This window comes from Bos grunniens, chromosome 2, assembly GCF_055505025.1.
Source record: "Bos grunniens cultivar Pamir isolate PY7600 chromosome 2, Bosgru_T2T1.0, whole genome shotgun sequence".
Classification (NCBI taxonomy): Eukaryota; Metazoa; Chordata; class Mammalia; order Artiodactyla; family Bovidae; genus Bos; species Bos grunniens.
Window position 1 is genome coordinate 17,762,249 of NC_141166.1, and position 20,154 is coordinate 17,782,402.

At 45.0% G+C, this 20,154-nt stretch overlaps 1 protein-coding gene and 1 long non-coding RNA gene across 21 annotated transcripts in view; one reads left to right on the forward strand and one right to left on the reverse strand.

Moving 5' to 3' along the window:
- The window catches only part of ARMC9 (armadillo repeat containing 9), a 184,593-nt gene that overhangs the window by 115,053 nt on the left and 49,386 nt on the right, over positions 1-20,154 (reverse strand). For all 20 annotated transcript variants that reach the window (XR_015140392.1, XR_015140394.1, XR_015140396.1 and 17 more), the window contains 7 exons: positions 19,568-19,602; positions 16,080-16,191; positions 12,964-13,056; positions 7,753-7,843; positions 5,694-5,817; positions 2,393-2,532; positions 1,172-1,248 (listed from right to left, as the gene is read on the reverse strand). Coding sequence is in view for 17 of the 20 variants with exons in the window: in XM_086335639.1 (XP_086191765.1) it covers positions 1,172-1,248; positions 2,393-2,532; positions 5,694-5,817; positions 7,753-7,843; positions 12,964-13,056; positions 16,080-16,191; positions 19,568-19,602 (672 nt within the window). In the remaining 3 variants the exon portion in view is untranslated. The remainder of the gene's footprint in view (positions 1-1,171; positions 1,249-2,392; positions 2,533-5,693; positions 5,818-7,752; positions 7,844-12,963; positions 13,057-16,079; positions 16,192-19,567; positions 19,603-20,154) is intronic.
- LOC147377694 (uncharacterized) lies at positions 926-9,888 on the forward strand. Its single transcript, XR_015140403.1, has 3 exons — positions 926-1,113; positions 7,728-7,897; positions 8,451-9,888. It is a non-coding gene; the product is annotated as an uncharacterized LOC147377694 (long non-coding RNA).

Consider the following 20,154-nt stretch of genomic DNA (forward strand, 5'->3'; position numbering starts at 1 on the left):
AGAAGGGAAAGGTTACCTACTCCAGTATTCTGGCCTTGAGAATTTCGTGGACTGCATAGTCCATGGGGTCGCAAAGAGTCTAACACGACTGAGCGATTTTCACTTTCAGGCACTGTAAAAATGAATAAGCCTCCACTCGCTAAAGCAGTCCAGGTCACTCAGCTGCGGGGGTGCTGGGGGAACATGAGATGTGAAAGGAATGGCCAGGATACAGCTGTCTGAAATGGGAACAGATGTGGGGAGACCGAGGGCTTCTCTCTGATCCAGTGGGACCCGGTCCCCCTGCGGAGACAGCCCTATGCCCGAGCTAAGGAGGGCAGAGCTCTGCGGAGATTAGGCTTCAGGTGCAAAGCGATGCCATGGTTTCTGCAAAGGCATTTGTAGCAAGCAGGTGAGAGAAGAACCGCACTGGGTGTTAGCTCATCCAGACCTCTGTTCCATTTAAAAAGGGCTTGAGCCCTATAGGCTAGAAAACCTCCCCAGGGCTGGGGAGGACACAGGCGAGGGTAGAAGCGAGGCCGGCCACTCCTCAGGACAACCTGGCAGGACCCTGACGTACAGGGTGAGCAGGCAGTGACCAGTGTCTACACCTCAGGGACGCCCTGGCCTGGGTCAAGGGGTAAGAGTGGAGATGTCCACGGAGGACGCAAAGGGCGGGGAGGCGCACCCATGGGGGCTGGACGAGTGAAACAGAAGGGCTGCCAACAGGGGGCTGTTGTGTGGTGGCGAGAGTGAAGGCTCTAGATGGACAGAGAGCAACGGAGAAAGGACCTAAAGACGCGGGGAAGAGAGTAAGAAAAGACCGAGATGGAGAGGGCACTGCTATTTATACAAATTAATCATGCCCACAATATTAAATACACTACCAGGTTATGTACACGTCCAGGGCCATATATTAAACTCAGTAGAGGAACGCCATAGTGGAGGGGAGGGGTGAAGGGGCGGGGAGAGGGGGAGGAGGAAAAAAATAATGCCCAGGAGAAAGCCGCACAGACCAGCGATGGCGGCTGTGCTCACACACCGGAAGCCGGAAGCCGCCTCCTGCTCCAGGTTCCAAAATTTGACAGAAAGCTCTGGCACAGGTTATACAGATATTTGAAGGAAGGTGATGAGGTAAGTACCCAGGGCCAGCCCTCCCATGAGCCCGGGGCCAGCGGCGCTGACTGGGTACCTCGTGGTTTTCATGGCCGAGCAGATCCGAAAGGACTTTCAGCACCAGGCCCGCCACCTTGGCACACATATTCTTGCCTTTAGGAGAAAAACAGCAAAACAGAACAGGTCACGTCTAAACTCAGAGGCACAAGTCAGGCAGATTTAAAAACATATCTTGGCTTCTCTGCTTATGAGCTGGGTGATCTTGGGTGGGGCCCTGTTTCTCCCTCTGGGGTCCCTTGGAAATCATTAGGGCCCACCTCAAAAGGCGATGTGGAAGTTAAGTAGCTCAGTACAGGGCAACATGGTCCCAGTGGTTCTTATCATTTGGGCAGAGCACAGAGCCACTCACTACAGGAACCACAAGGAATCGCAGAGCGATGCCCTCCTCCCAAGCGCACACACCATCACAGAAAAACCAACGGCTGTCTCAGTGGTTCTAAACATCATAGCAATCACTGAAGATAAACTGATGATAATCAAGAAAAGCTGATTATAACCTGATAAATGCTTTCAAGCTAGTAAATTTGCATATGCTGTTTTTCAAAAGAGAACTCTGAAAGAAGTCCTTTAGTCAGTCAACAACACACAGGTGGTTCAGATTCCACAGCATCTGAGGGGGAAGGTGCTTCTCACAAGTACCCCTGAGCTATTTATCTAGGTAGCCTTCTCCTAACACTGGGACTGCTCAGGGCAGCTCTTCTAAGGAGGCTTCTTCCATGTCAGGAAACAGATCATTTAAGTGGGGTGGAATCTGTTGGAGAGTGAAAATCACTCCCTTTATTGATCAAGACATAAATGACCAGAGATGTCACATGGGAATTCCCATCTCTAGGAGATGGAATGGAAAAGGCGACTGTGATTAAGAGCAGGGAGTCTGGTTGAACGTCACTGCTCTGCCGTAACGTCAGATTAATGCCACAACTTAATCCCATAGAATCTTAGGAATGTACTTCTCTGTTTTCAGATAAAACAGGTCATAATTCTTCATTTCCTACCTTTGAATAATGTAACAAAGAGGGAGAAAAATATAATGTAATTCAATTTTCTCTTAATATCTATATTGCATATAATTGAATAACATAAACTCTTCTTTCCAAGGCCAGGGTGGCATGTTGGCTTTAGGGATTCAATAGCTTTACACCTAGTTGGATATGCTTCACACTCTGTTTTGAGTTTTTCTAAGAGGGAAAAATGAAAGCCAACCCAGAGCTGGGGGAGGGGAGTAGGGCTGTGAGACCTGCGCTCCTGAGGCAGAGGTTCATGAGCAGGGCCACCGAGTACTCGAGCGTGTAGTCAGACAGGCAGTCGGGCTCCTTCAGGATGTCAATCAGCCAGAAGATGAGGCCATCTTGAATCATCGCTGTCTGCAGTGGGCGCCTAGGATGAGATAGCCGACAGGTGATTAAAGCCGGTAAGAAACCTTCCATGTCAGAGAACACAGTAGTGTGAGTGCATATCAGAAAAGGAAGTTTATACACGTTACAGACTCAAAGGACTGCTTTACTTTTAGACCTATACAACTGAAACTACAGCAATAAATTCTTTTTCTTCTTCTTTTGGCCACATCACGTGGTTTGTGGGATCTTAGTTCCCTCACCAGGGGTTGAATACATGCCCTCTCGGCAGTGAAAGCACAGAGTTCTAACCACAGGATCTCCAAGGAATTCCTAACAATAAACTCTTTACCTTTCAGGGGTATCATTAAAAGGTTAAAGAAAAATAAGGCAGTAAGGAGACTTCCTACTTTGAAAGTTTCTATTTCAATATATAGAATTAGCAGAGCATCACCTCAAATACTTCATAAATATTTATTCATAGCTTTTGGTCTACTTAACCCAGGAAACAGAGTCACAGAAATAGTTCACTGACAAACATGTTTTTACTTAAAATCTAGCCTGTATAATCCAGTGTAGGCACTCTGAGCTATATAAAAATACAGAGATACAAAAAAGAACATAAAACCAGCTTAATATCATTTTGATTCAGATCTCTATAGAATAAGGGTAGTTTAATAACCTGGATAATACAATTTATATGGAATTATTTTCCACCCAAAGTCCCGGTGTAAAATCTTACAATACCAAGGCACCATCACATTGTTATGGTGGATATCATCATGTCAGCCTTAAGAACTGATGGGACTAAGCACTACAATAACTATAGTTATTAAATTTCTGCAAATTTTTCAAATACTGTCAACATTAAGCTAAATTATCTCTATAAACAAACAGAATTATGTTCCTGTGATCTAATGAAGTAATAACTCTGCAGATCATTTGTAATTCTTAATTCATACAGGTAGAAAAAGAAACTTTCGTTAGCAGGGACCTGGAAAAGAGAACTTTGCCAGGTCTATATATCTACAGCCATAACTACAGCTTTCCCCCTACAAAACATATATACACTCAGAGTATGTCATTTTTCAGGTGTTAGGTTATTAGTGTATGTGCTAAGTCACCTCAGTCATGTCTGACTCTTTGCAACACTGTAAACTGTAGCCCACCAGGCTCCTCTGTCCATGGGATTCTCCAGGCAAGAATATTGGAGTAGGTGGCAATTTTCTCCTCCAGGGGATCTTCCTGACCTAGGGATCGAACCAGTGTTTCTTATGTCTCCTGCATTATTGGCAGGCAGATTCTTTATCACTAGCGCCACCTGGGAAGCCCATGTTATTAGTCAGAGTCAGTCAAATATTGACCATATCTGATGGGAAGGCAATGTGTTCACAAGAGGACTTACAGAAAAAGTTAGGTACTCAAGGTAATAAAATTCTTAATAGTCAAATAAAAAGTCATGTGTCATCAGGGAATATAGATGCTGGACGAATTAGCATATGACCCAGCAATTCCACTCCTAGATACCTACCCAGGAGAAAAGAAAACAAAGACTTGTATGCAAATATTCACAGCAGCACTACACATAATAGGCAAAAAGTAGAAGCAAGTAAGGTATCATCAACTGATGAATGCAAAGGCAAAACATGGTCTATTCATGTGATGGCCTATCACTCGGCAACACAAAGGAAGAAAGTGCTGATACATGCTATCTCTGTGTGAACCTCAAAAGCAGTATGCCAAGTGAAAGGAGCCAGTCATAAAAGAACACACCAGTCGAGGTAAATCTACAGAAAACAGTGGTGGCTGCCCAGGTGAGGAATAGAAGTGAAAAGTGACTGCAAAGAGGCATGAAGTTCCTTTTGGTGATGATGGAAATGTTCTAAAATTAGACTGTAGTAGTGGTTGTACAACTCTGTAAATATACCAAAAATCATTGAACTGTACACTTAAAATGGGTAAATTTTGTGGTATGTAAAGTACACCTTTGGCTTCCCAGGTGGCTCTGTGGTAAAGAATCTGCCTGCCAATGCAGGAGACTCGGATTCAATCCCTGGGTCAGGAAGATTCCCGGGAGGAGGGCATGGCAACCCACTCCAGTATTCTTGCCTGGAGAATCCCAAGGAGAGAAGCCTGGTGGGCTACAGCCCATGGGGTCGCAAAGAGGCAGACATGACCGAGCAACAACGAAGTATACCTTAACAATGCTGTCAGCTAAAAAACAAAACAAAAACACTCTGGGAGGACATCAGTTCTGCTTCAAGAAGAGGTGTCTGATTTTTAAATTTCTAATGTGGAACAGTTGCATGTCATGAGGGGGTCCAGGCTGAGACCATAGGGTGGCAGGCTGAGATGAATGGACAAGGAACCAGGAAGCTCCACTCTGACTTCCAAAGGGCGACTGACCCCGCTGACTGTGCCTGTGCATTTATATGCCTGTCTCCCACAATGAACTCTGAGCATTTGGCAGGCTGAGGCTCTATCGGGTTTTATTCCTGTGTTTATTTCCGAACCTTGCACATGGCTTAAGACACAATCTAGCATCTAGCATCTTGTCAGCATGAGATAACACTCATTGGGAGGATACAATGGTGCTTTAACATGTAGGAGCAGGATGTGAGAGTTGGACCATAAAGGGCTGAGTGCTGAAGAACTGATGCTTTCGAACTGTGGAGAATACTCTTGAGAGTCCCTTGGACAGCAAAAAGAGTCAACCAGTCAATCCTAAAGGAAATCAACCCTGAATATTCATTGGAAGGACTGATGCTGAAGCTCCAATACTTTGGCCCCTTGATTTGAAGAGCTGACACATTGGAAAAGACCCTGATGTTGGGAAAGATTGAGGGCAGGAGAAGAAGGAGGCAACAGAGGATAAGATGGTTCGATGTCATCACCAACTCAATGGACATAAGTTTGAGCAGACTCCAGGAGATGGTGAAGGACAGGGAAGCCTGGTGTGCTGCAGTCCATGGGGTTGCAGAGTCAGACATGACTGAGCGACTGAGCAACAACAACAAAGGATGGTTTAGGGGATTCAAGATAAGCTTTCTAGTTGGAAAGTCACCCAATCTCTTCTAAGTATTCACTGAAAAATATCACCCATCCCTTAGATTGTCACTGGGAACAAATAAGCACAAAACAGTGGCTAAGAACCCCCCAAGGTGATCTCATGGGAGCCACTGTGACCTATTGCATGGTCAGCACCTGAGGCTGAACTTCTGCAGGGCCCCAAGAACATTCTCCCGGGTGATGACATCCTTGTCTTCCTCCTTCAGCCTTTCCTCCAGCATCCGCAGCACCTTTGTGCTCTGGGCGAGGTAGCGGCGACCTGGTAATATGACAAGAGATGAACAAGTAAGAGATTCATCTTGTGTTAAGTTTCTGCTCTGAAGCCACTTTCTATGAAAACTGTGCATATAACACATGTAGAGTTTGGGATTCCTTGGTGGCTCAGTGGTAAAGAATCTGCCTGCCAATGCAGGAGATGCGGGTTTGATCCCTGTGTCGGAAAGATCCTCTGGAGAAGGAAATGGCAACCCACTCCAGTATTCTTGCCTGGGAAATCCCAGGGACAGGGGAGCCTGGCGGGCTACAGTTAGTGGGGTTGCAAAGAGTCAGACACAACTTAGTGACTAAACACAACAAGAATGCAGGTGGTTTTATGTTCTAGAAAACTTAGTAAAGCATATTTAATCTGCAAGTTGGTTTCATTCAACCAACTAATGAATAGAAAACCACTTTTTCTGTCATCTGAACATGATTCATCACTGTGTTCTTGTGGGGAGCACTGTCTTTTATTTACCCACGATCATGAGCCCAAAAGTCAAATCACAAGGGGATGATGGATCTGTGTTTTATGAGCCCTTTAGTCTTAACATTAGAGGCAGCCAAGTAGTACTTTCTGGACATACCAATGGCCTGGAGAAGTTAGGAACCACACTTGGGACCCTATTATAAGCCTTGAATTGTCATTAGCCTATGGTAAACTTGTATCTTGATATAGATTACATTAATTTCAGACATAAATTTCAACAATATTATATCAATGGTCTCTGGCACATACGCTGGCTAATCATAAAATGTTTGCTAAATGGATGGAAGAACAAACAAATGAGAAAATTTTTGGAGTATCATATAGTCACAATCTAAAACTCCCTTTATTCATGTTAAAAAGAGCTCAAACAAATGAGAATTTATTGAAGATAATGGCATTTTGTAAAATCATTTTGAATTCTGTTATGGTGGCATTTTAGTTTTGGAATTTTCAAATCTTGATTTAAGAGGCTTAGTCTTTTACAAGAAATGGTACAGTGCTTATTGGAGTCACTTTAATTATTCCAACAACCTTATTTTGCCTTAAGTAGAAAATGGCAGAGAATGCATTACCCGCTATCTTGAGAGCAATCTAAAAAGTACTACGTTATGATACCAGAAAGCTTACAAAACAAAACTGGAGGCTGACAAAATAAACTCCGAAACCATGAAAATTTGCTCTGACAACAGCTAACTTTCACAAAAGACTTTAGAGGCATTTAACAGTAATACATTAAGGAAACACATGTCATTGCTAAGAAACTTGGGGGGGAATGTTTCTTTTCCCAGGGAAAAACATAGCCACAAGACCTAGCTCTTCTCTTTGAAGATATCAATGAAAAAGGAAAATGTTGCTGCTGTATCAGTAAACAAGGGATGCTGGAGCCATCAAGTCACTACAGCCACCCTGGATGGTGAGCCCTGAGGGGGCTCAGGATGGAGAAAAGCGGGACACTGGCCCCAGACAGCTGAGGTGCACAGCAAAGGAATGACTTCAGTGAGCCCAGACTCCTGCATCTTCCCGTACATGTTTGTCTCTAAGTTGTGTCCAACTCTGCAGCCCCCAGGATTGTAGTCCTCCGGGCTTCTCTGTCCTGGGATTTCCCAGGCAAGAATACTAAAGTGGGTTGTCATTTTCTTCTTCAGGGGATCTTACTGACCCAGGGATCAAACCCACGTGTCCTGCATTGGCAGGCGAATTCTTTACTGCTGAGCCACCAGGAAAGAATTCCTGAAGAGATCTGGCTTTAACAGTCATCTTTTGAAGTTTCAGCTACCAGGTCTTTGTTGCCAAAAGGCCTATATGTCCCGGCTCCTCCCTCATCTCTTCGGAGCAGTCTCTCAGAGCTATCTGACATGCCGTGTTCTGGCTTGTCCATTTTGTCAGCCAAATAAAACATAATCCTCAACTTTTTTTTTTTCCAGTTGACAAGAAAAGCTGACATCTTACCTTCTGCTAGGGATGCGAAAGCATTGATGAGCCTGGCCGTGTACTGCCGTACCACCTCACTCTTGGATTGCAGCAGCTGAAGCACACTCCTCTGTGTGGGGTAGGGGGCGGACATCAAAACGTCAAACGAGGAAAAACAATGGAGGTAAACACAAGTGAGAGAGAAGCCTGTGTCTGCTCTGAGGGTCTGCTGTAGTCTCCCTCTGCGTGAATTTATTAGGTGATTCAGTTTTGATTTCCAACTGATCTTTTCTATGACTTGGCAAAAGGAAGTTGTTCAAGTCTTTTGGACTCTGTGGGAGAGGGTGAGGGTGGGATAATTTGGGAGCATGGTACTGTAACATGTATATTATCATATGTGAAATCAATCGCCAGTCCAGGTTTTTTGCATGATACAGGATGCTCGGGGCTGGTGCACTGGGATGACCCAGAGGGATGGGATGGGGAGGGAGGTGGGAGAGGGGTTCAGGATGGGGAACACATGTACACCCGTGGCGGAGTCATGTCAATGTATGGCAAAACCAATACAATATTGTAAAGTAATTAGCCTCCAGTTAAAATAAATAAATTTATATTAAATTAAAAAAAAAGTTGTTCAGGCCCAGAGTAGAAGAGTTAAGTATTCAAAGCATTTACAATGATGACTGACTCCAAGGAGGCAATGCTGTTTGCTATTATTGTTGCTGATGTTTTTCCAGGTAGAATGAATGACCCAGCACACGTCTAATTTTGCTCCTCCAAAACCACCATAAAACCATCAGTAAATGGAGTTTTTAAGGAGACAGATATTTTCCAGGACAGAGAAGATAGCACCAGAAACCATGACAACACAATTTTGGGATCAGGAATGCAGGATGATAACACACTCAGCAGACCCAAGAATGCCAAACAGGCAATGAGGAAGGAATTACCCGGTTTACATCACTTAATTCTCAGAAGTCACCAGAACTGGAGGAAAATCAAGAAGGAATGAAAGCTATAGGATCAGTAGCTCAGTCCCACATGCTGCTCCTGCTCTGTGTCCTCCTGTGCACCCCACACCACACACCTGGGACGCTCTCTTTTGAGGGCCACACAGAAGGTCTCTGGATGGAGAACACCAGATGCAGGTGAGCAGAGCTTCCACGTCAAAGCAGCAGAATAAATGCTCAACAGCCACCCCCTCCTCCTCTCCTAGCTGGCTCCCAGAATACTGGCAACCAAACCCTTACCTACCTGCCTATGAACAGAGAAAACAAGAGAAGAAATCAACAAAATAACTCGAGAAAAGTTCCCAGAATTACAGCTGTCAGATTGAAAGGGCTCAAAAAGTGCTCCCCCAAAATGAATTAAATACATATCATGAAAGACATCAATGGGAAATTCATTAACACTGGTGAAAAGGAAAAGACTCAACATGCTTCTAGAAAGAAAAACAAAAACAGTTCACATACAAAAGGTCAGGAATTAGAAAGGGTTTGGACTTTTCAAGAGCAACATTGAAACCTAAAAGGCAGTGAAGCAATATCTTCAAAATTCTGAAGGATGATTATTTACAACCCAGAGCTCTACACAAAGAATAAAGGTATTTTCAGACGTACACAGCATCGAAAAATATACTCCCCCAATCTATCCTTTCTCTAGAAGCTATTAACTAAAGGCTGTGCTCCACCAAAAAGACAATTATAGAATGTTGGAAACAGAGATCCAGTTCAGGAAAGGGGTGAAAGGAATCAATATATGTTTGGTGGAGAGAGATTTCCAGAAGGCAGCTTTGGCCCAGAGGTGGAGGGCCACCAGTGCAGGCTGAATGACTGACTCAGGAGAGTGGCATACTGAAGGCTGTCACCCCCAAGATGCCTACTGCCATTGTGCCATCTTTGTTTAGGTAAAAATTTTATTGAAATATAACACCCATCAGAACATTGCCCAGATCATGAGTATACAGCTTGACAGGTTTTCACAGAGTGGACATGTGGCTAATGGACAGTCACATCAAGAAACAGAACAACAACAACAAAGGAACGGATTATCCAAATCCCAGACGCCCTCCGAGGGTCCTCATCTCAACCAAGGGCAACATCTCTCCTGGCTTCTTATATCGTGGGTTAGTTCTGTTTTAAATTTTTTATTAAATAAAGCCATGCTTTGCCGGGAGCCGGCGAGAGACATTCCACTCGTGACAAGCAGGTCCAGCCCCAGCTATGCTTTATTCTTTTATATCTGACTTTTCTCATTCAATATCATGTTTGTGAGACTCATCCATGTTGTATGCTGTATGCTCCCTCCCATGGCTCAATGCATGAAAGGGAAAGAAAGTGCTATTTGCTCAGTCATGTCCGACTCTTCGTGACCCCATGGACTGTAGCCCGCCAGGCTCCTCTGTCCATTCCCTTCTCCAAGGAATCTTCCCCACCCAGGGATCAAACCCAGGCCTCCTGCATTGCAGGCAGATTCTTTACCATCTGAGCCACCAGGGAAGCCCAATGGCCCAATGGCTCAATATATCCCATCTTAAAAATATATCGCAGATGACTTATCCATTCTACTCCTGATGGACATTTGGTTATAGCCAATGTTCTGGTTCTTATAAATACTGTTGCTATGAACATTCTTATACCTCTTACAGTTGAACATATGGCATACTTCTGTTGGGATTATACTTAGGCATGTTTCTGCTAGGGCACAGACTATGCAGTTGTGGTAAATACAGCCAGGGTTCCACAGGAGCTCACCATGTAACACATTTGCAAGCAGAGTGCGACATACCTGGACTGGTGAGCCCAGACTCATGTGCACTTGGACAGCCCTGCCCACATGCTGGTGAAGTTTCAGCTCCCCTTCCACAGCCTGCTGCGTGGACCAGCTGTGGAAAGTCTGTTCACCCGACAGAAGTGTGATCAACTCCTGAGAACTATGAGCAGACCAGGAGAGCTTAAAACCCAAATTAGAGCGCCTCACCATTCCCCTTGGCCATACATACTGCTGCCAGATAACCAGTGCCTGGGCTACATTTCAGCCCTGCCAGATGCCCTCTGCTTCCCCAGACTCTCTCCTGACTCTAACTACCAATGTCCCCAGAGGAACCAATAAGAGCCCAGGGGAGCTATGTCTAATTATAATCCAGCAATTTTGTTCATGTCACCTTCCCCTAGGTGCCTTCATCTAACCTGGAAATAGTACCCATTCCTTGCAGAGTAAGGTTTGTACTTGATACTCAGCAAACCCCAAATCAAACACTATTATTCTGGGGACATATGCAAATGAGGGTACTATAAAGAAAAATAAGGAACTGATTAAGACAAGAGTGAGGATGTGCACACCCATGTTCAAAGCCGCATTATTCACAATAGCCAAAAGGGAGAGGCAACTCAAGTGTCTGTTGATACATAAACGGATAAACAAGCTGCGAGACAAATACTTATATCCCAATTTATTTTGGTGTCGTGGTGACATGGCATCCATGTTTCCCAAGGAGTTTCCCCATTCTGCAGATTCTCTGACATCTTAAGATAACTCCAGCTCATTTCTTATTGAAAAGTAAATAAATAAATAAGCCATACCAATAAAAAAAAGACTTGAGGAAGATATGATATCTTCAGTGGCTATAAAGATTACAGCCTTTTGACAAATATCATGTATCATAAAATCTAAGACGCTTTTTATTAGAGGACATATTTTTTTATGCACAACCAAGAAAGAAAACGGCACTGCCAATTAAACTGTAACAGGCCATCGGCTATTCTTATAGATGCTAGCGTGAGGCAGGGGGAACTGCATCTTAGATTCAATGAAATATCATAATTCAGAAACAATCAGTATTGAATTCTGATTCAATTCAACTGGATTTGAGTGTATAAGTCAGGAGAGTATAATTCAGCTGCTTCAGTGCCTAATTCAGCTAGATTCAATGTCATTGCTGCTGCTGCTGCTGCTAAGCGCTTCAGTCATGTCCGACTCTGCGCGACCCCATAGACGGCAGCCCAACCAGGCCCCCCCGTCCCTGGGATTCTCCAGGCAAGAACACTGGAGTGGGTTGCCATTTCCTTCTCCAGTGCAGGAAAGGGAAAAGTGAAAGTGAAGTTGCTCAGTCGTGTCCGACTTTTAGCAACCCCATGGACTTCAGCCTACCAGGCTCCTCTGTCCATGGGATTTTCCAGGCAAGAGTAATGGAGTGGGGTGCCATTGCCTTCTCCGAATGTCATTGCAAATACCAACAAAAAAAAAAGGTTAAAGAAAATAACTCTAGAATTTGAGAGACTATTTTTCATACTTAACACAACTCTTTCATGGGCGCAATAAGATTATGTACAAAGAAGAAATGCAAAACCCTTCAGGGTTGCCACATGTGTACACAACACATCATGTGTGACAAGCATCCTTGAGGGGCTGTTTCATCAGGTTTCAAAGAGGTACAGATACTCCACTCCCTTAACAGTAGGGAGATGAAGGTTTTAGAGCATCCTAGATAAAGATGCAAGTGAAATAATGAGACACGGTATCCTCTCATGTAGGCCACAGCCAAGCTCTCGATGCTCCTCCGGTGTGGGAACAGGTGCTGAGAATGTGGAAGGGGCTGGGGGTGGGGAGGAGAACCACCACTGTGGACCCCTCTGCATTGGGCGCTGAGTCACGTCCATCCCCCACGTGACCTCGCACAACCATCCCACAACCTCCCAAGGCAGGTGACTCAGTGGTGGGAAAGCTCCCTGAGGCGAGAAACTTGCTTAAGGGCGTTAGCCAGCTGTTGGTGGGGCAGAGATCTGAGACCAGTTCATGTCCTTTTAAACCCCATACTTCCCCCAATGCACCATTAGACCCATCTGGTCCAAAGCTCTATACAAATAGTGTGGAAGACATGTGTAAAAGTCAGGCCCAGATGAAAACAACTGGAATCTGCTTCTTTACCTTGCCCATTCTAAGTCCTGCTGAGTTTTCAGACTCATGGTAAGCAGTGGCATGAGGGCAAGAGCAGAGACTTTGAGGAAAAAAAAAGAAAAGAGATGCAGAGTTGAATCAGGCAGTACTAGCTTATTTATTAGGACTCTGCATTATAAGTGAAAAGTGGGCCAAAGTCCAGGGTGGACAGCAGATCTCAGAAGCTAACAGAAGCCCCAGGCTGACATATGATCACTCTGCTGAAGACATGCATAGAAACGAAGGGCCTCCTCCTTCTAAGACCCTCCCCAGAAGGGCAGGCCCCGGCTGGGCGCTGGCCCGTCTCCCACCAACCTGGCTGTGGCTGTGACAGTCCAACAGGTCGTTGCTGATGTAGGCCTGCAGGACGGTCTCCCTCTGCTCTCCAGGATGTGATGTGGTCAAGCGCTAGGATGAAGAAAAACAAGAGTAGTGAGGTCCAAGTGTGAATGTGGGGAAAAGGCATTTTCTCATCACAGCCGGCACCAGTAACCGTGCCTTTCACCAAACCAAATGAGTGACACCCAGCTGGGCAGCTGGTCAACCAGCTGACATGTCAGTGAATGAAAAATTACAGCGAACCTCCTAATGGGTGATGTAGGAGTCACCTAACACACATACGCTCCTGAGCAGTGAAAGTGGAAAATGATGGGACTGCAAGGGACCAGATAAGGGAGAGCTCCCCAATGCACGGAGGGTTTTGTTTTTTGTTTTTTCCCCTGAAAGTGGCTCGAGTTGGTCCTTGAAGGATCAGCAGACTCTCAGGCTTCAGGGGACGTGTGAGCGTGGTGTGGGGCTGGGATGCGTGGTCCGGCTGAGGGAGGTGCCCGACGGGGAGGGCTGTGAGTGAGCGCCGGGCCCACAAAGCACACTCATTCTATGGGGGCCTGCACAGCACCGCTGAGGATACTGTGTGTGCGTGCATGTCTGTGTGGGGCACCCCTGGCACTGCCTTCCCTTCTCTTTCCCAGTGCCCCTCTCCTTGGTGGCTTCCTTGATAGCTCAGTTGGTAAAGAATCCTCCTGCAGTGCAGGAGACCCCAGTTCAATTCCTGGGTGGGAAAGATCTGCTGGAGAAGGAATTAGGCTCCCCACTCCAGTATTCTTGGGCTTCCCTTGTGGCTCACCCAGTAAAGAATCCACCTGCAATGCAGGAGACCTGGGTTCGATCCCTGGGTTGGGAAGATCCCCTGGAGAAGGGATAGGCTACCCACTCCAGTATTCTGGCCTGAACAATTCCATGGACTGTATAGTCCATGGGGTCGCAAAGAGCTGGACATGACTGAGGGACTTTCACTTTCTCTCCTTGGCCGCAGCGGGTCCAGTCTCTCTGACACCTACCTCTGGGGACCTGCACCGTTCAGTTCTGGGTAGTCTGCCACTCTGTCTTCTCACCCACGTGCTGTTCACGGTCACACCTAGGGGCCACCGCTCGTCTGTTGAGTTTGGAGGCCTCTGCCGGGCTAGTGTGGTGGGGCTGAGGTAGGGTGCTGGAGGGGTCTCAGACAGAATCTTATAAGGATCAGTGTGTTTTTCCTGCTTGTTCTATGACAATGTCATTCAGTAAGCAAAGGAACACCAGGTCTCACCATGAGGCTCACTAGCGTAGACCAACAGCGAGAACACAGTGGATAATCCAAGAGCCCCGGGGAGGCTGGTAACCAGAGCAGTGGCAAACCTCCAGGCAGGTTACTCTCGTCGCCCCACCCACTCCAGTCAACTGGACACAGCAGACATGCTGACTGGTCGCTGGACTCTTCCTGCTAGTCTGGATGCATACGTAGAGTGCTCCCCCAAAACACATTCCCGGAAGTGCTACCAGCCATCAGAGTGCACATGAGGAGAGCTATTTTTATCCAGAGATGGGGAAATGACACAAAGGCATTTTGATGTCAAGACAGCCTAAAATGTGGGGATCCCTGAAGATGTCTGACACTACTGTGGGTCAATCAGAGTAGACTGTTCAGTTAAGGAGTGAACTGGTGTTGGCTTGCACCAGTTGTTCTCAAAGTGTAGTCTGGGGAACCCTGGGGGTCCCCAGAGTCCCTTCAGAGGGATCTACAAGGTCACAATTATTTCTATAATAATACTAAGATATGTTTTGTCTTTTTAATGATCAGTTTCTCAGAGGCTAGATGAAGTGTGATACTGTGACAATGTAGAAGCAGAGATGAGAATTCAGCTGTCCTCCATCAAGCCAGACATTAAAGAAATGTATAAAAATGCAAAACAATGTCAGACTTCTAAATTTTTTAGTTTGGAAAATAGTTACTTTTCATAAAAATGGTATTTATGTTATGTCCTCGGTTTATTAGTGTTTATTTATTTATTTTTATTCTTTGGTCATGCCACGCGCACGGCATATGAGCTCTAATTTCCTCAACCAGGAATCAAGCCTGCTCCCTCTGCAATGGAAGTGTGGTATCTTAACCACTGGACCGCCAGGGACGTCCTATTATTGTTCATTTTAAATGAATTAATAAATATACATTTTCTCAGTTTTAACTGCTAATACTATAAATTTTGGCAGAGAAAAATTCACACAAAACCTTTGAGTTCCTCAGTCATTTTTACCATGTCAAGAGGTTTGACACCAAAGGCTTGGGAGTCAGTAATTTTTGACCCTGTCAAGACGTTTGAGACCAACAGACTTGGGAATCACTGCCTTAACTGTGATCAATCTGAAGACTGGGGAGAAAAGCAACCCTTTATTTATTTACTTGTTCATTTTTATTGGGCTGCACTGGGTCTTAGTTGCAGCATGTGGGATCTAGTTTCCTGACTAGGAATCAAACCCAGGCCCCCTGCACTGGGAGTGAAAAGTCTTAGCCACTGGACCACCAGGGAAGTTTCCATTTATTTTTTTAATGACGCCTTTTTTTTTTTTTTTCTTTTTTTGCTTGCCCCTTGGCAGAAGCAGTGCCCTCTGTAGTGGAAGTACGGAGTCCTAACCACTGGGACCCCCAGGGGATTCCCAGAAAAGCAGCTATTTAGGCTTTATTTTCCTTAAAGACTTAGTAAGTTTTCTCTCTTGATGTGGCTACATGGGAATACCTAAATCCAGAGGTCTCTGTGGGGGCCAGTATGAGAGGGACACCGAGCTCTAACATGCTAACACCACCATCTGCGGGTCTGGCTCACAACCAGGGAAGGGCCAGAGGACAGGGTGGCTTCAGGGCCTGGAAATTGCATGTATCAAATCATCAAGTGAGGGTAATGGCAGCTATGATGTCAATATAAGGGTTTTTTTTTTTTTTTTTTTAGAGACCACAGTGATCATCAGAAGCTGGTTTTTTAATTTTAGCTCTTGGTATCAGCAGGCAGCAGGAAGAAAGATTTTGAGAAGATGGGTTGAAAGATACAAGCAAGGGAGCCAGTCAAGAAAACCAGCGTGGTCTTTTTTTTTTTTCACTTCAAGAAAAAGGTACGTACCCAGCGTAGAGCCTGCAACAAGAAGGCTTTCAAGCGGTCACTCCCCAAAATCAAATCCTTCTTCAGTTTCTCATAATCCAAAGAGGGCAGTAATGGGACATCCTTCAATTTCCTGCTCAGCAACACAAGTTCAAAGAGAAAGAAAAGGGCACAAGGGCACATTCATTATACCTCCTGAGTATCATGATGTCCCATCTCAAGTGGCTCTGACAGACTGGACGGGCAGGGGTCCACTTGCTCTCTCTGTGCTCCTGGCATCAACTCCAGGCCTCCACTGAGAGGGCTGGGTTCCAGGCCCCCATCCCAGCTTCAACGGGCTCAGCTCTGCCTCTCGTTTATGTACCAAGATCTATATAAGTTTTCCTAAAACAAGGAGTCTGCCTAATGGCTATGGAAATGACTGCATGCACAATAGACCAGGGCTCCACCCCATGGGGATGAAATAGCCTTGGAGACCTCTTAACTTCCCATCGAAGTTCTAAGATTATGAGCAAAATCCAAAGTCTTATTAGTGTCAGCAGGCCCCTAGCGTCCTCCCTAAAAACCTGTCCCCCTCAAGCCTGAGGGACAGGCTTGGGGGGATGCGAAGGATAGTGAAGTCAAAGTTGCTCAGTTGTGTCCAACTCTTTGTGACCCCATGGACTGTAGTCCATGGAATTCTCCAGGCCAGAATACTGGAGTGGGTAGCTTTTCCCTTCTCCAGGGGATCTTCCTAATCCAGGGATCAAACCCATGTCTCCCATATTGCAGGCGGATTCTTTATCAGCTAAGTCACAGGGAAGCCCGAAGGACAGACCAGGGGTCAGAAAACAACCCTGAAGATGAGGAGCACCTCAATGACCCTCCAGGAGGTAGGAGGATGTGGCCAGGAAGCGGCAGTGAGGACATGCCGGTGAAGCGGGTAGTAAGTAGGACAATTTGCAAACCCTCCTCGAGAGGACCTGAGTCAGACCTCAGGCTAAGGCAGGTTTCAAATCAGACAGCTCTCTGTTCAGAGATCTATAAGGTGTTGACGACCCGACAGCTGCATTTGGTTCACCAGAAATGGAAGGAACCATCTTACATGCCTTGTCTTTAAAACAAGCAACCTCACATTTTGTTTTGTTGAACAAAAGGACATTGGAGTGTACAGAAAAATTGAAAACTGAATGATGTCTGGACTGTCTCAACGTTAATTTCCTCACTTGAGTGTTTTACTACAGCCAGATGAGATGTCACCACTGGGGTCTCAACTTCAGGTGCATCTGTAATTATTTCAAAACAAAAAGACTAAAAACTAAACAAAATATGAGTCTTCTAGTACTGTGCAGAGAATATTAATATTCAATGAGGATTCATTGAGAACTGAGTAAAAAGACTAAAGATGTAGGGTTTCATTTGTTTTTAAGGGTGGAGTAAAAACTGGGTTAATATTTCTGGGAGGTAGGATTGGGGGTTCTTTAAATTTTCTTCTTCATATGTTTCTGTGGAGTCAAAATTTCTATAATAAGCATGTATTACGTACATGATAGAAAAAATTTACATGCTAGGTTATTTTTTGGCCACACCATGTGGCTTACAGGATCTTAGTTCCTCGACCATGTTGGAACTCACACCCTTGGCCGCAAAGTGCAGAGTCCCAATTGCTGGACTGCCAGGGAATTCCCTTAATGTTAGTTCTTAAAAGACAAAATGAGATCCTCTTACAGTGCCCGGAAGAAAAAGCTAGAAAAGAGGCATCGAATGGGGTCTCAGTTAACATTCTTGGGGAAGATCATCTTCAATTTAAAACAAACAAGTGGTAAACCTCTGTACATGGCACATTGATTATTTTGATCTTTTTTCCCAGAGGCAGATACTACTGTGAGTTTAAAAAGTAATACAAATATTTTAAAAATTACAATTATAAATAGCTGGCCAGTATTCTTCAAAAGTGTCAAGGCCACAAAAGACCAAGACTGAAGAAGGATTTCGAAGTAAAGGAAACTAAGATGTGACAGGACTAACATGTGTGATCCTGGAGTGAATCTCAGTCCACAGAAAGGACACGATGGAACAACCGGTAAAGTGTGAGTCAGGCCTGCCGGTCAGCTGACAGTGCTGAGGCAGCATTAATCTTCTCATTTTGATAACTACACTGGGCTGGTGTAAAACAGTAGCACTGGGAATCTGGGTGAAGGATATATGGGAATTCTCTGTTTTGCAACTCTGAAATTATTTCAAAAGTAAAAAAAAAAAAATTTAAATTCAAACAGGCTTTTTCTAGACAAAAAAAAGTTCCATTTTAAAAACCAAGTTTGATGATGTTCCATAGCTGGGGAGCTTCTACTGGAAAGAGGAAAAACTGTCCTATTTGGGCCATATTTACTTGCCAATGATGGACTGATGCTGATGCCAAATCTCCAACACTTTGGCCACCTGATGCGAAGAGCCAACTGGGAAAGACTAAGGGTAGGAGGAGAGGGGGCGACACAGGATGAGATAGTTGGATGCCATCACTGCCTTGGTGGACATGAGTTTGACTGAGCTCTGGGAGATAGTGAAGGACAGGGAAGCCTTGCATGGTGCAAAGAGTTGGATATGACTTAAGAGACTGAACAACAACGGCAATATTACCAACTAAGTTGCTCAACAACCTGGCATTTCTGTGGTCCAGCCACTCTCCCAGGGTCTCTGAGGAAACTGAGGTATAGAGAGGTATGAAAGTGGTCCAAGGTCACAGAGTCTGTGGCCAAGGGGGTTTTAATGCTGATAGTCTGTGCTCATAAGCACCACATTCTAGAGCTACCAACCAGAGTGAACCAAGTGCAGGGTCCATGTCGGGCTCAGGCAGGATGGAGGGAGGAGGAATGCTGTATGAAGTGCAGGTGTCTGTGTAATCTCACAGCACCCAGCCCACCGCATCCCCCACTTCTCGCCACCCAAGGCTGGCTCACAGAGTCACCAGAACCCACCCTAATCCTCATGTCCACGCCAAAGGTTCTCGACTTCCTTGCTACTGCAACACACATGCCTGATGAAGCCCCCCCTCCCCCGCCCCCGGGGGACAGCCTAAGTGACCTGGGCAGGAATGCTCCAGCACAACACAGACCCACCCTGCGGCCCTGGTCATGGTGTGAATCGGCAGAGAACGTGAAATGTAAACACTGCAACACTCCGTTGACTGCCTTATGACAGGAAATTAAATTGATCTCTATAAAACATTATAGGAAAAATTCAATGATTTTTTTCCATTTGATGCTATCTTTCCAACATAAATAGAAATAACTTTAAAAGACATTTTTATAAGTATTTTTTGGGACTTAAAAAAAATCTTTATTCCAAACATATTTGATAAGTATTACTTATAATTACTGGTATTTCCTTTAATACCTACATGGAGCTCCAGCTAAGTAAAGGAATTCATCTAAATTAGGCACTTAAAACGAGAATTGATTAAAAGCACTTGGAATTCCATTTTTACCCATAGCCATTCCCCTTAATAACAGTTCCTCAGAGCAGTTACTTACACGGGTGCCAAGGAGGCTCTTAACATGGTTGAAGCCTGCGGGGGAGGGGCAGAAGGAAACAGATTTTGTGTTAAAACACTGACAGCAATGTGCTAACGCCCAGTCACTGTGGTGGTACAAAAACAACAGATTTGCAAAGTTTTTCATCCACCAGATTCTCCAACCATAATCAGATTCAATTTAAAAATCAGCCCAAGTTCAAGTTCAGTGACACCTTACTGATGCATTTCCCAAGCTACGCACCCTTAACTTGTTGCTAAACTCCACTCCAAAGAGCACGCTATAAAACCGCGGGTGGGTTCACCCTGACCAAGCTCTTGGAGGAACTTAAAGCTGCCTGGTCAAAGACATCATAAAGAATAAAAGCAATGGAAATCAGTTTATTATCCTGGTTTTATTAAGATTTTTATCTTTGAATATAAAAATAACACATGCACTTTGCACCAAGTCAAACACTATAGAAATGTTTATAGGAAAAATTCACAAGCCCCCTCCCATACCACTCCCTAAAGGGGATTTAAAGATTCTGTCTATAGGCCAAATCACAGCCTACTTTATGGGCATGTCCCATTTATTGTCTTCTTGCT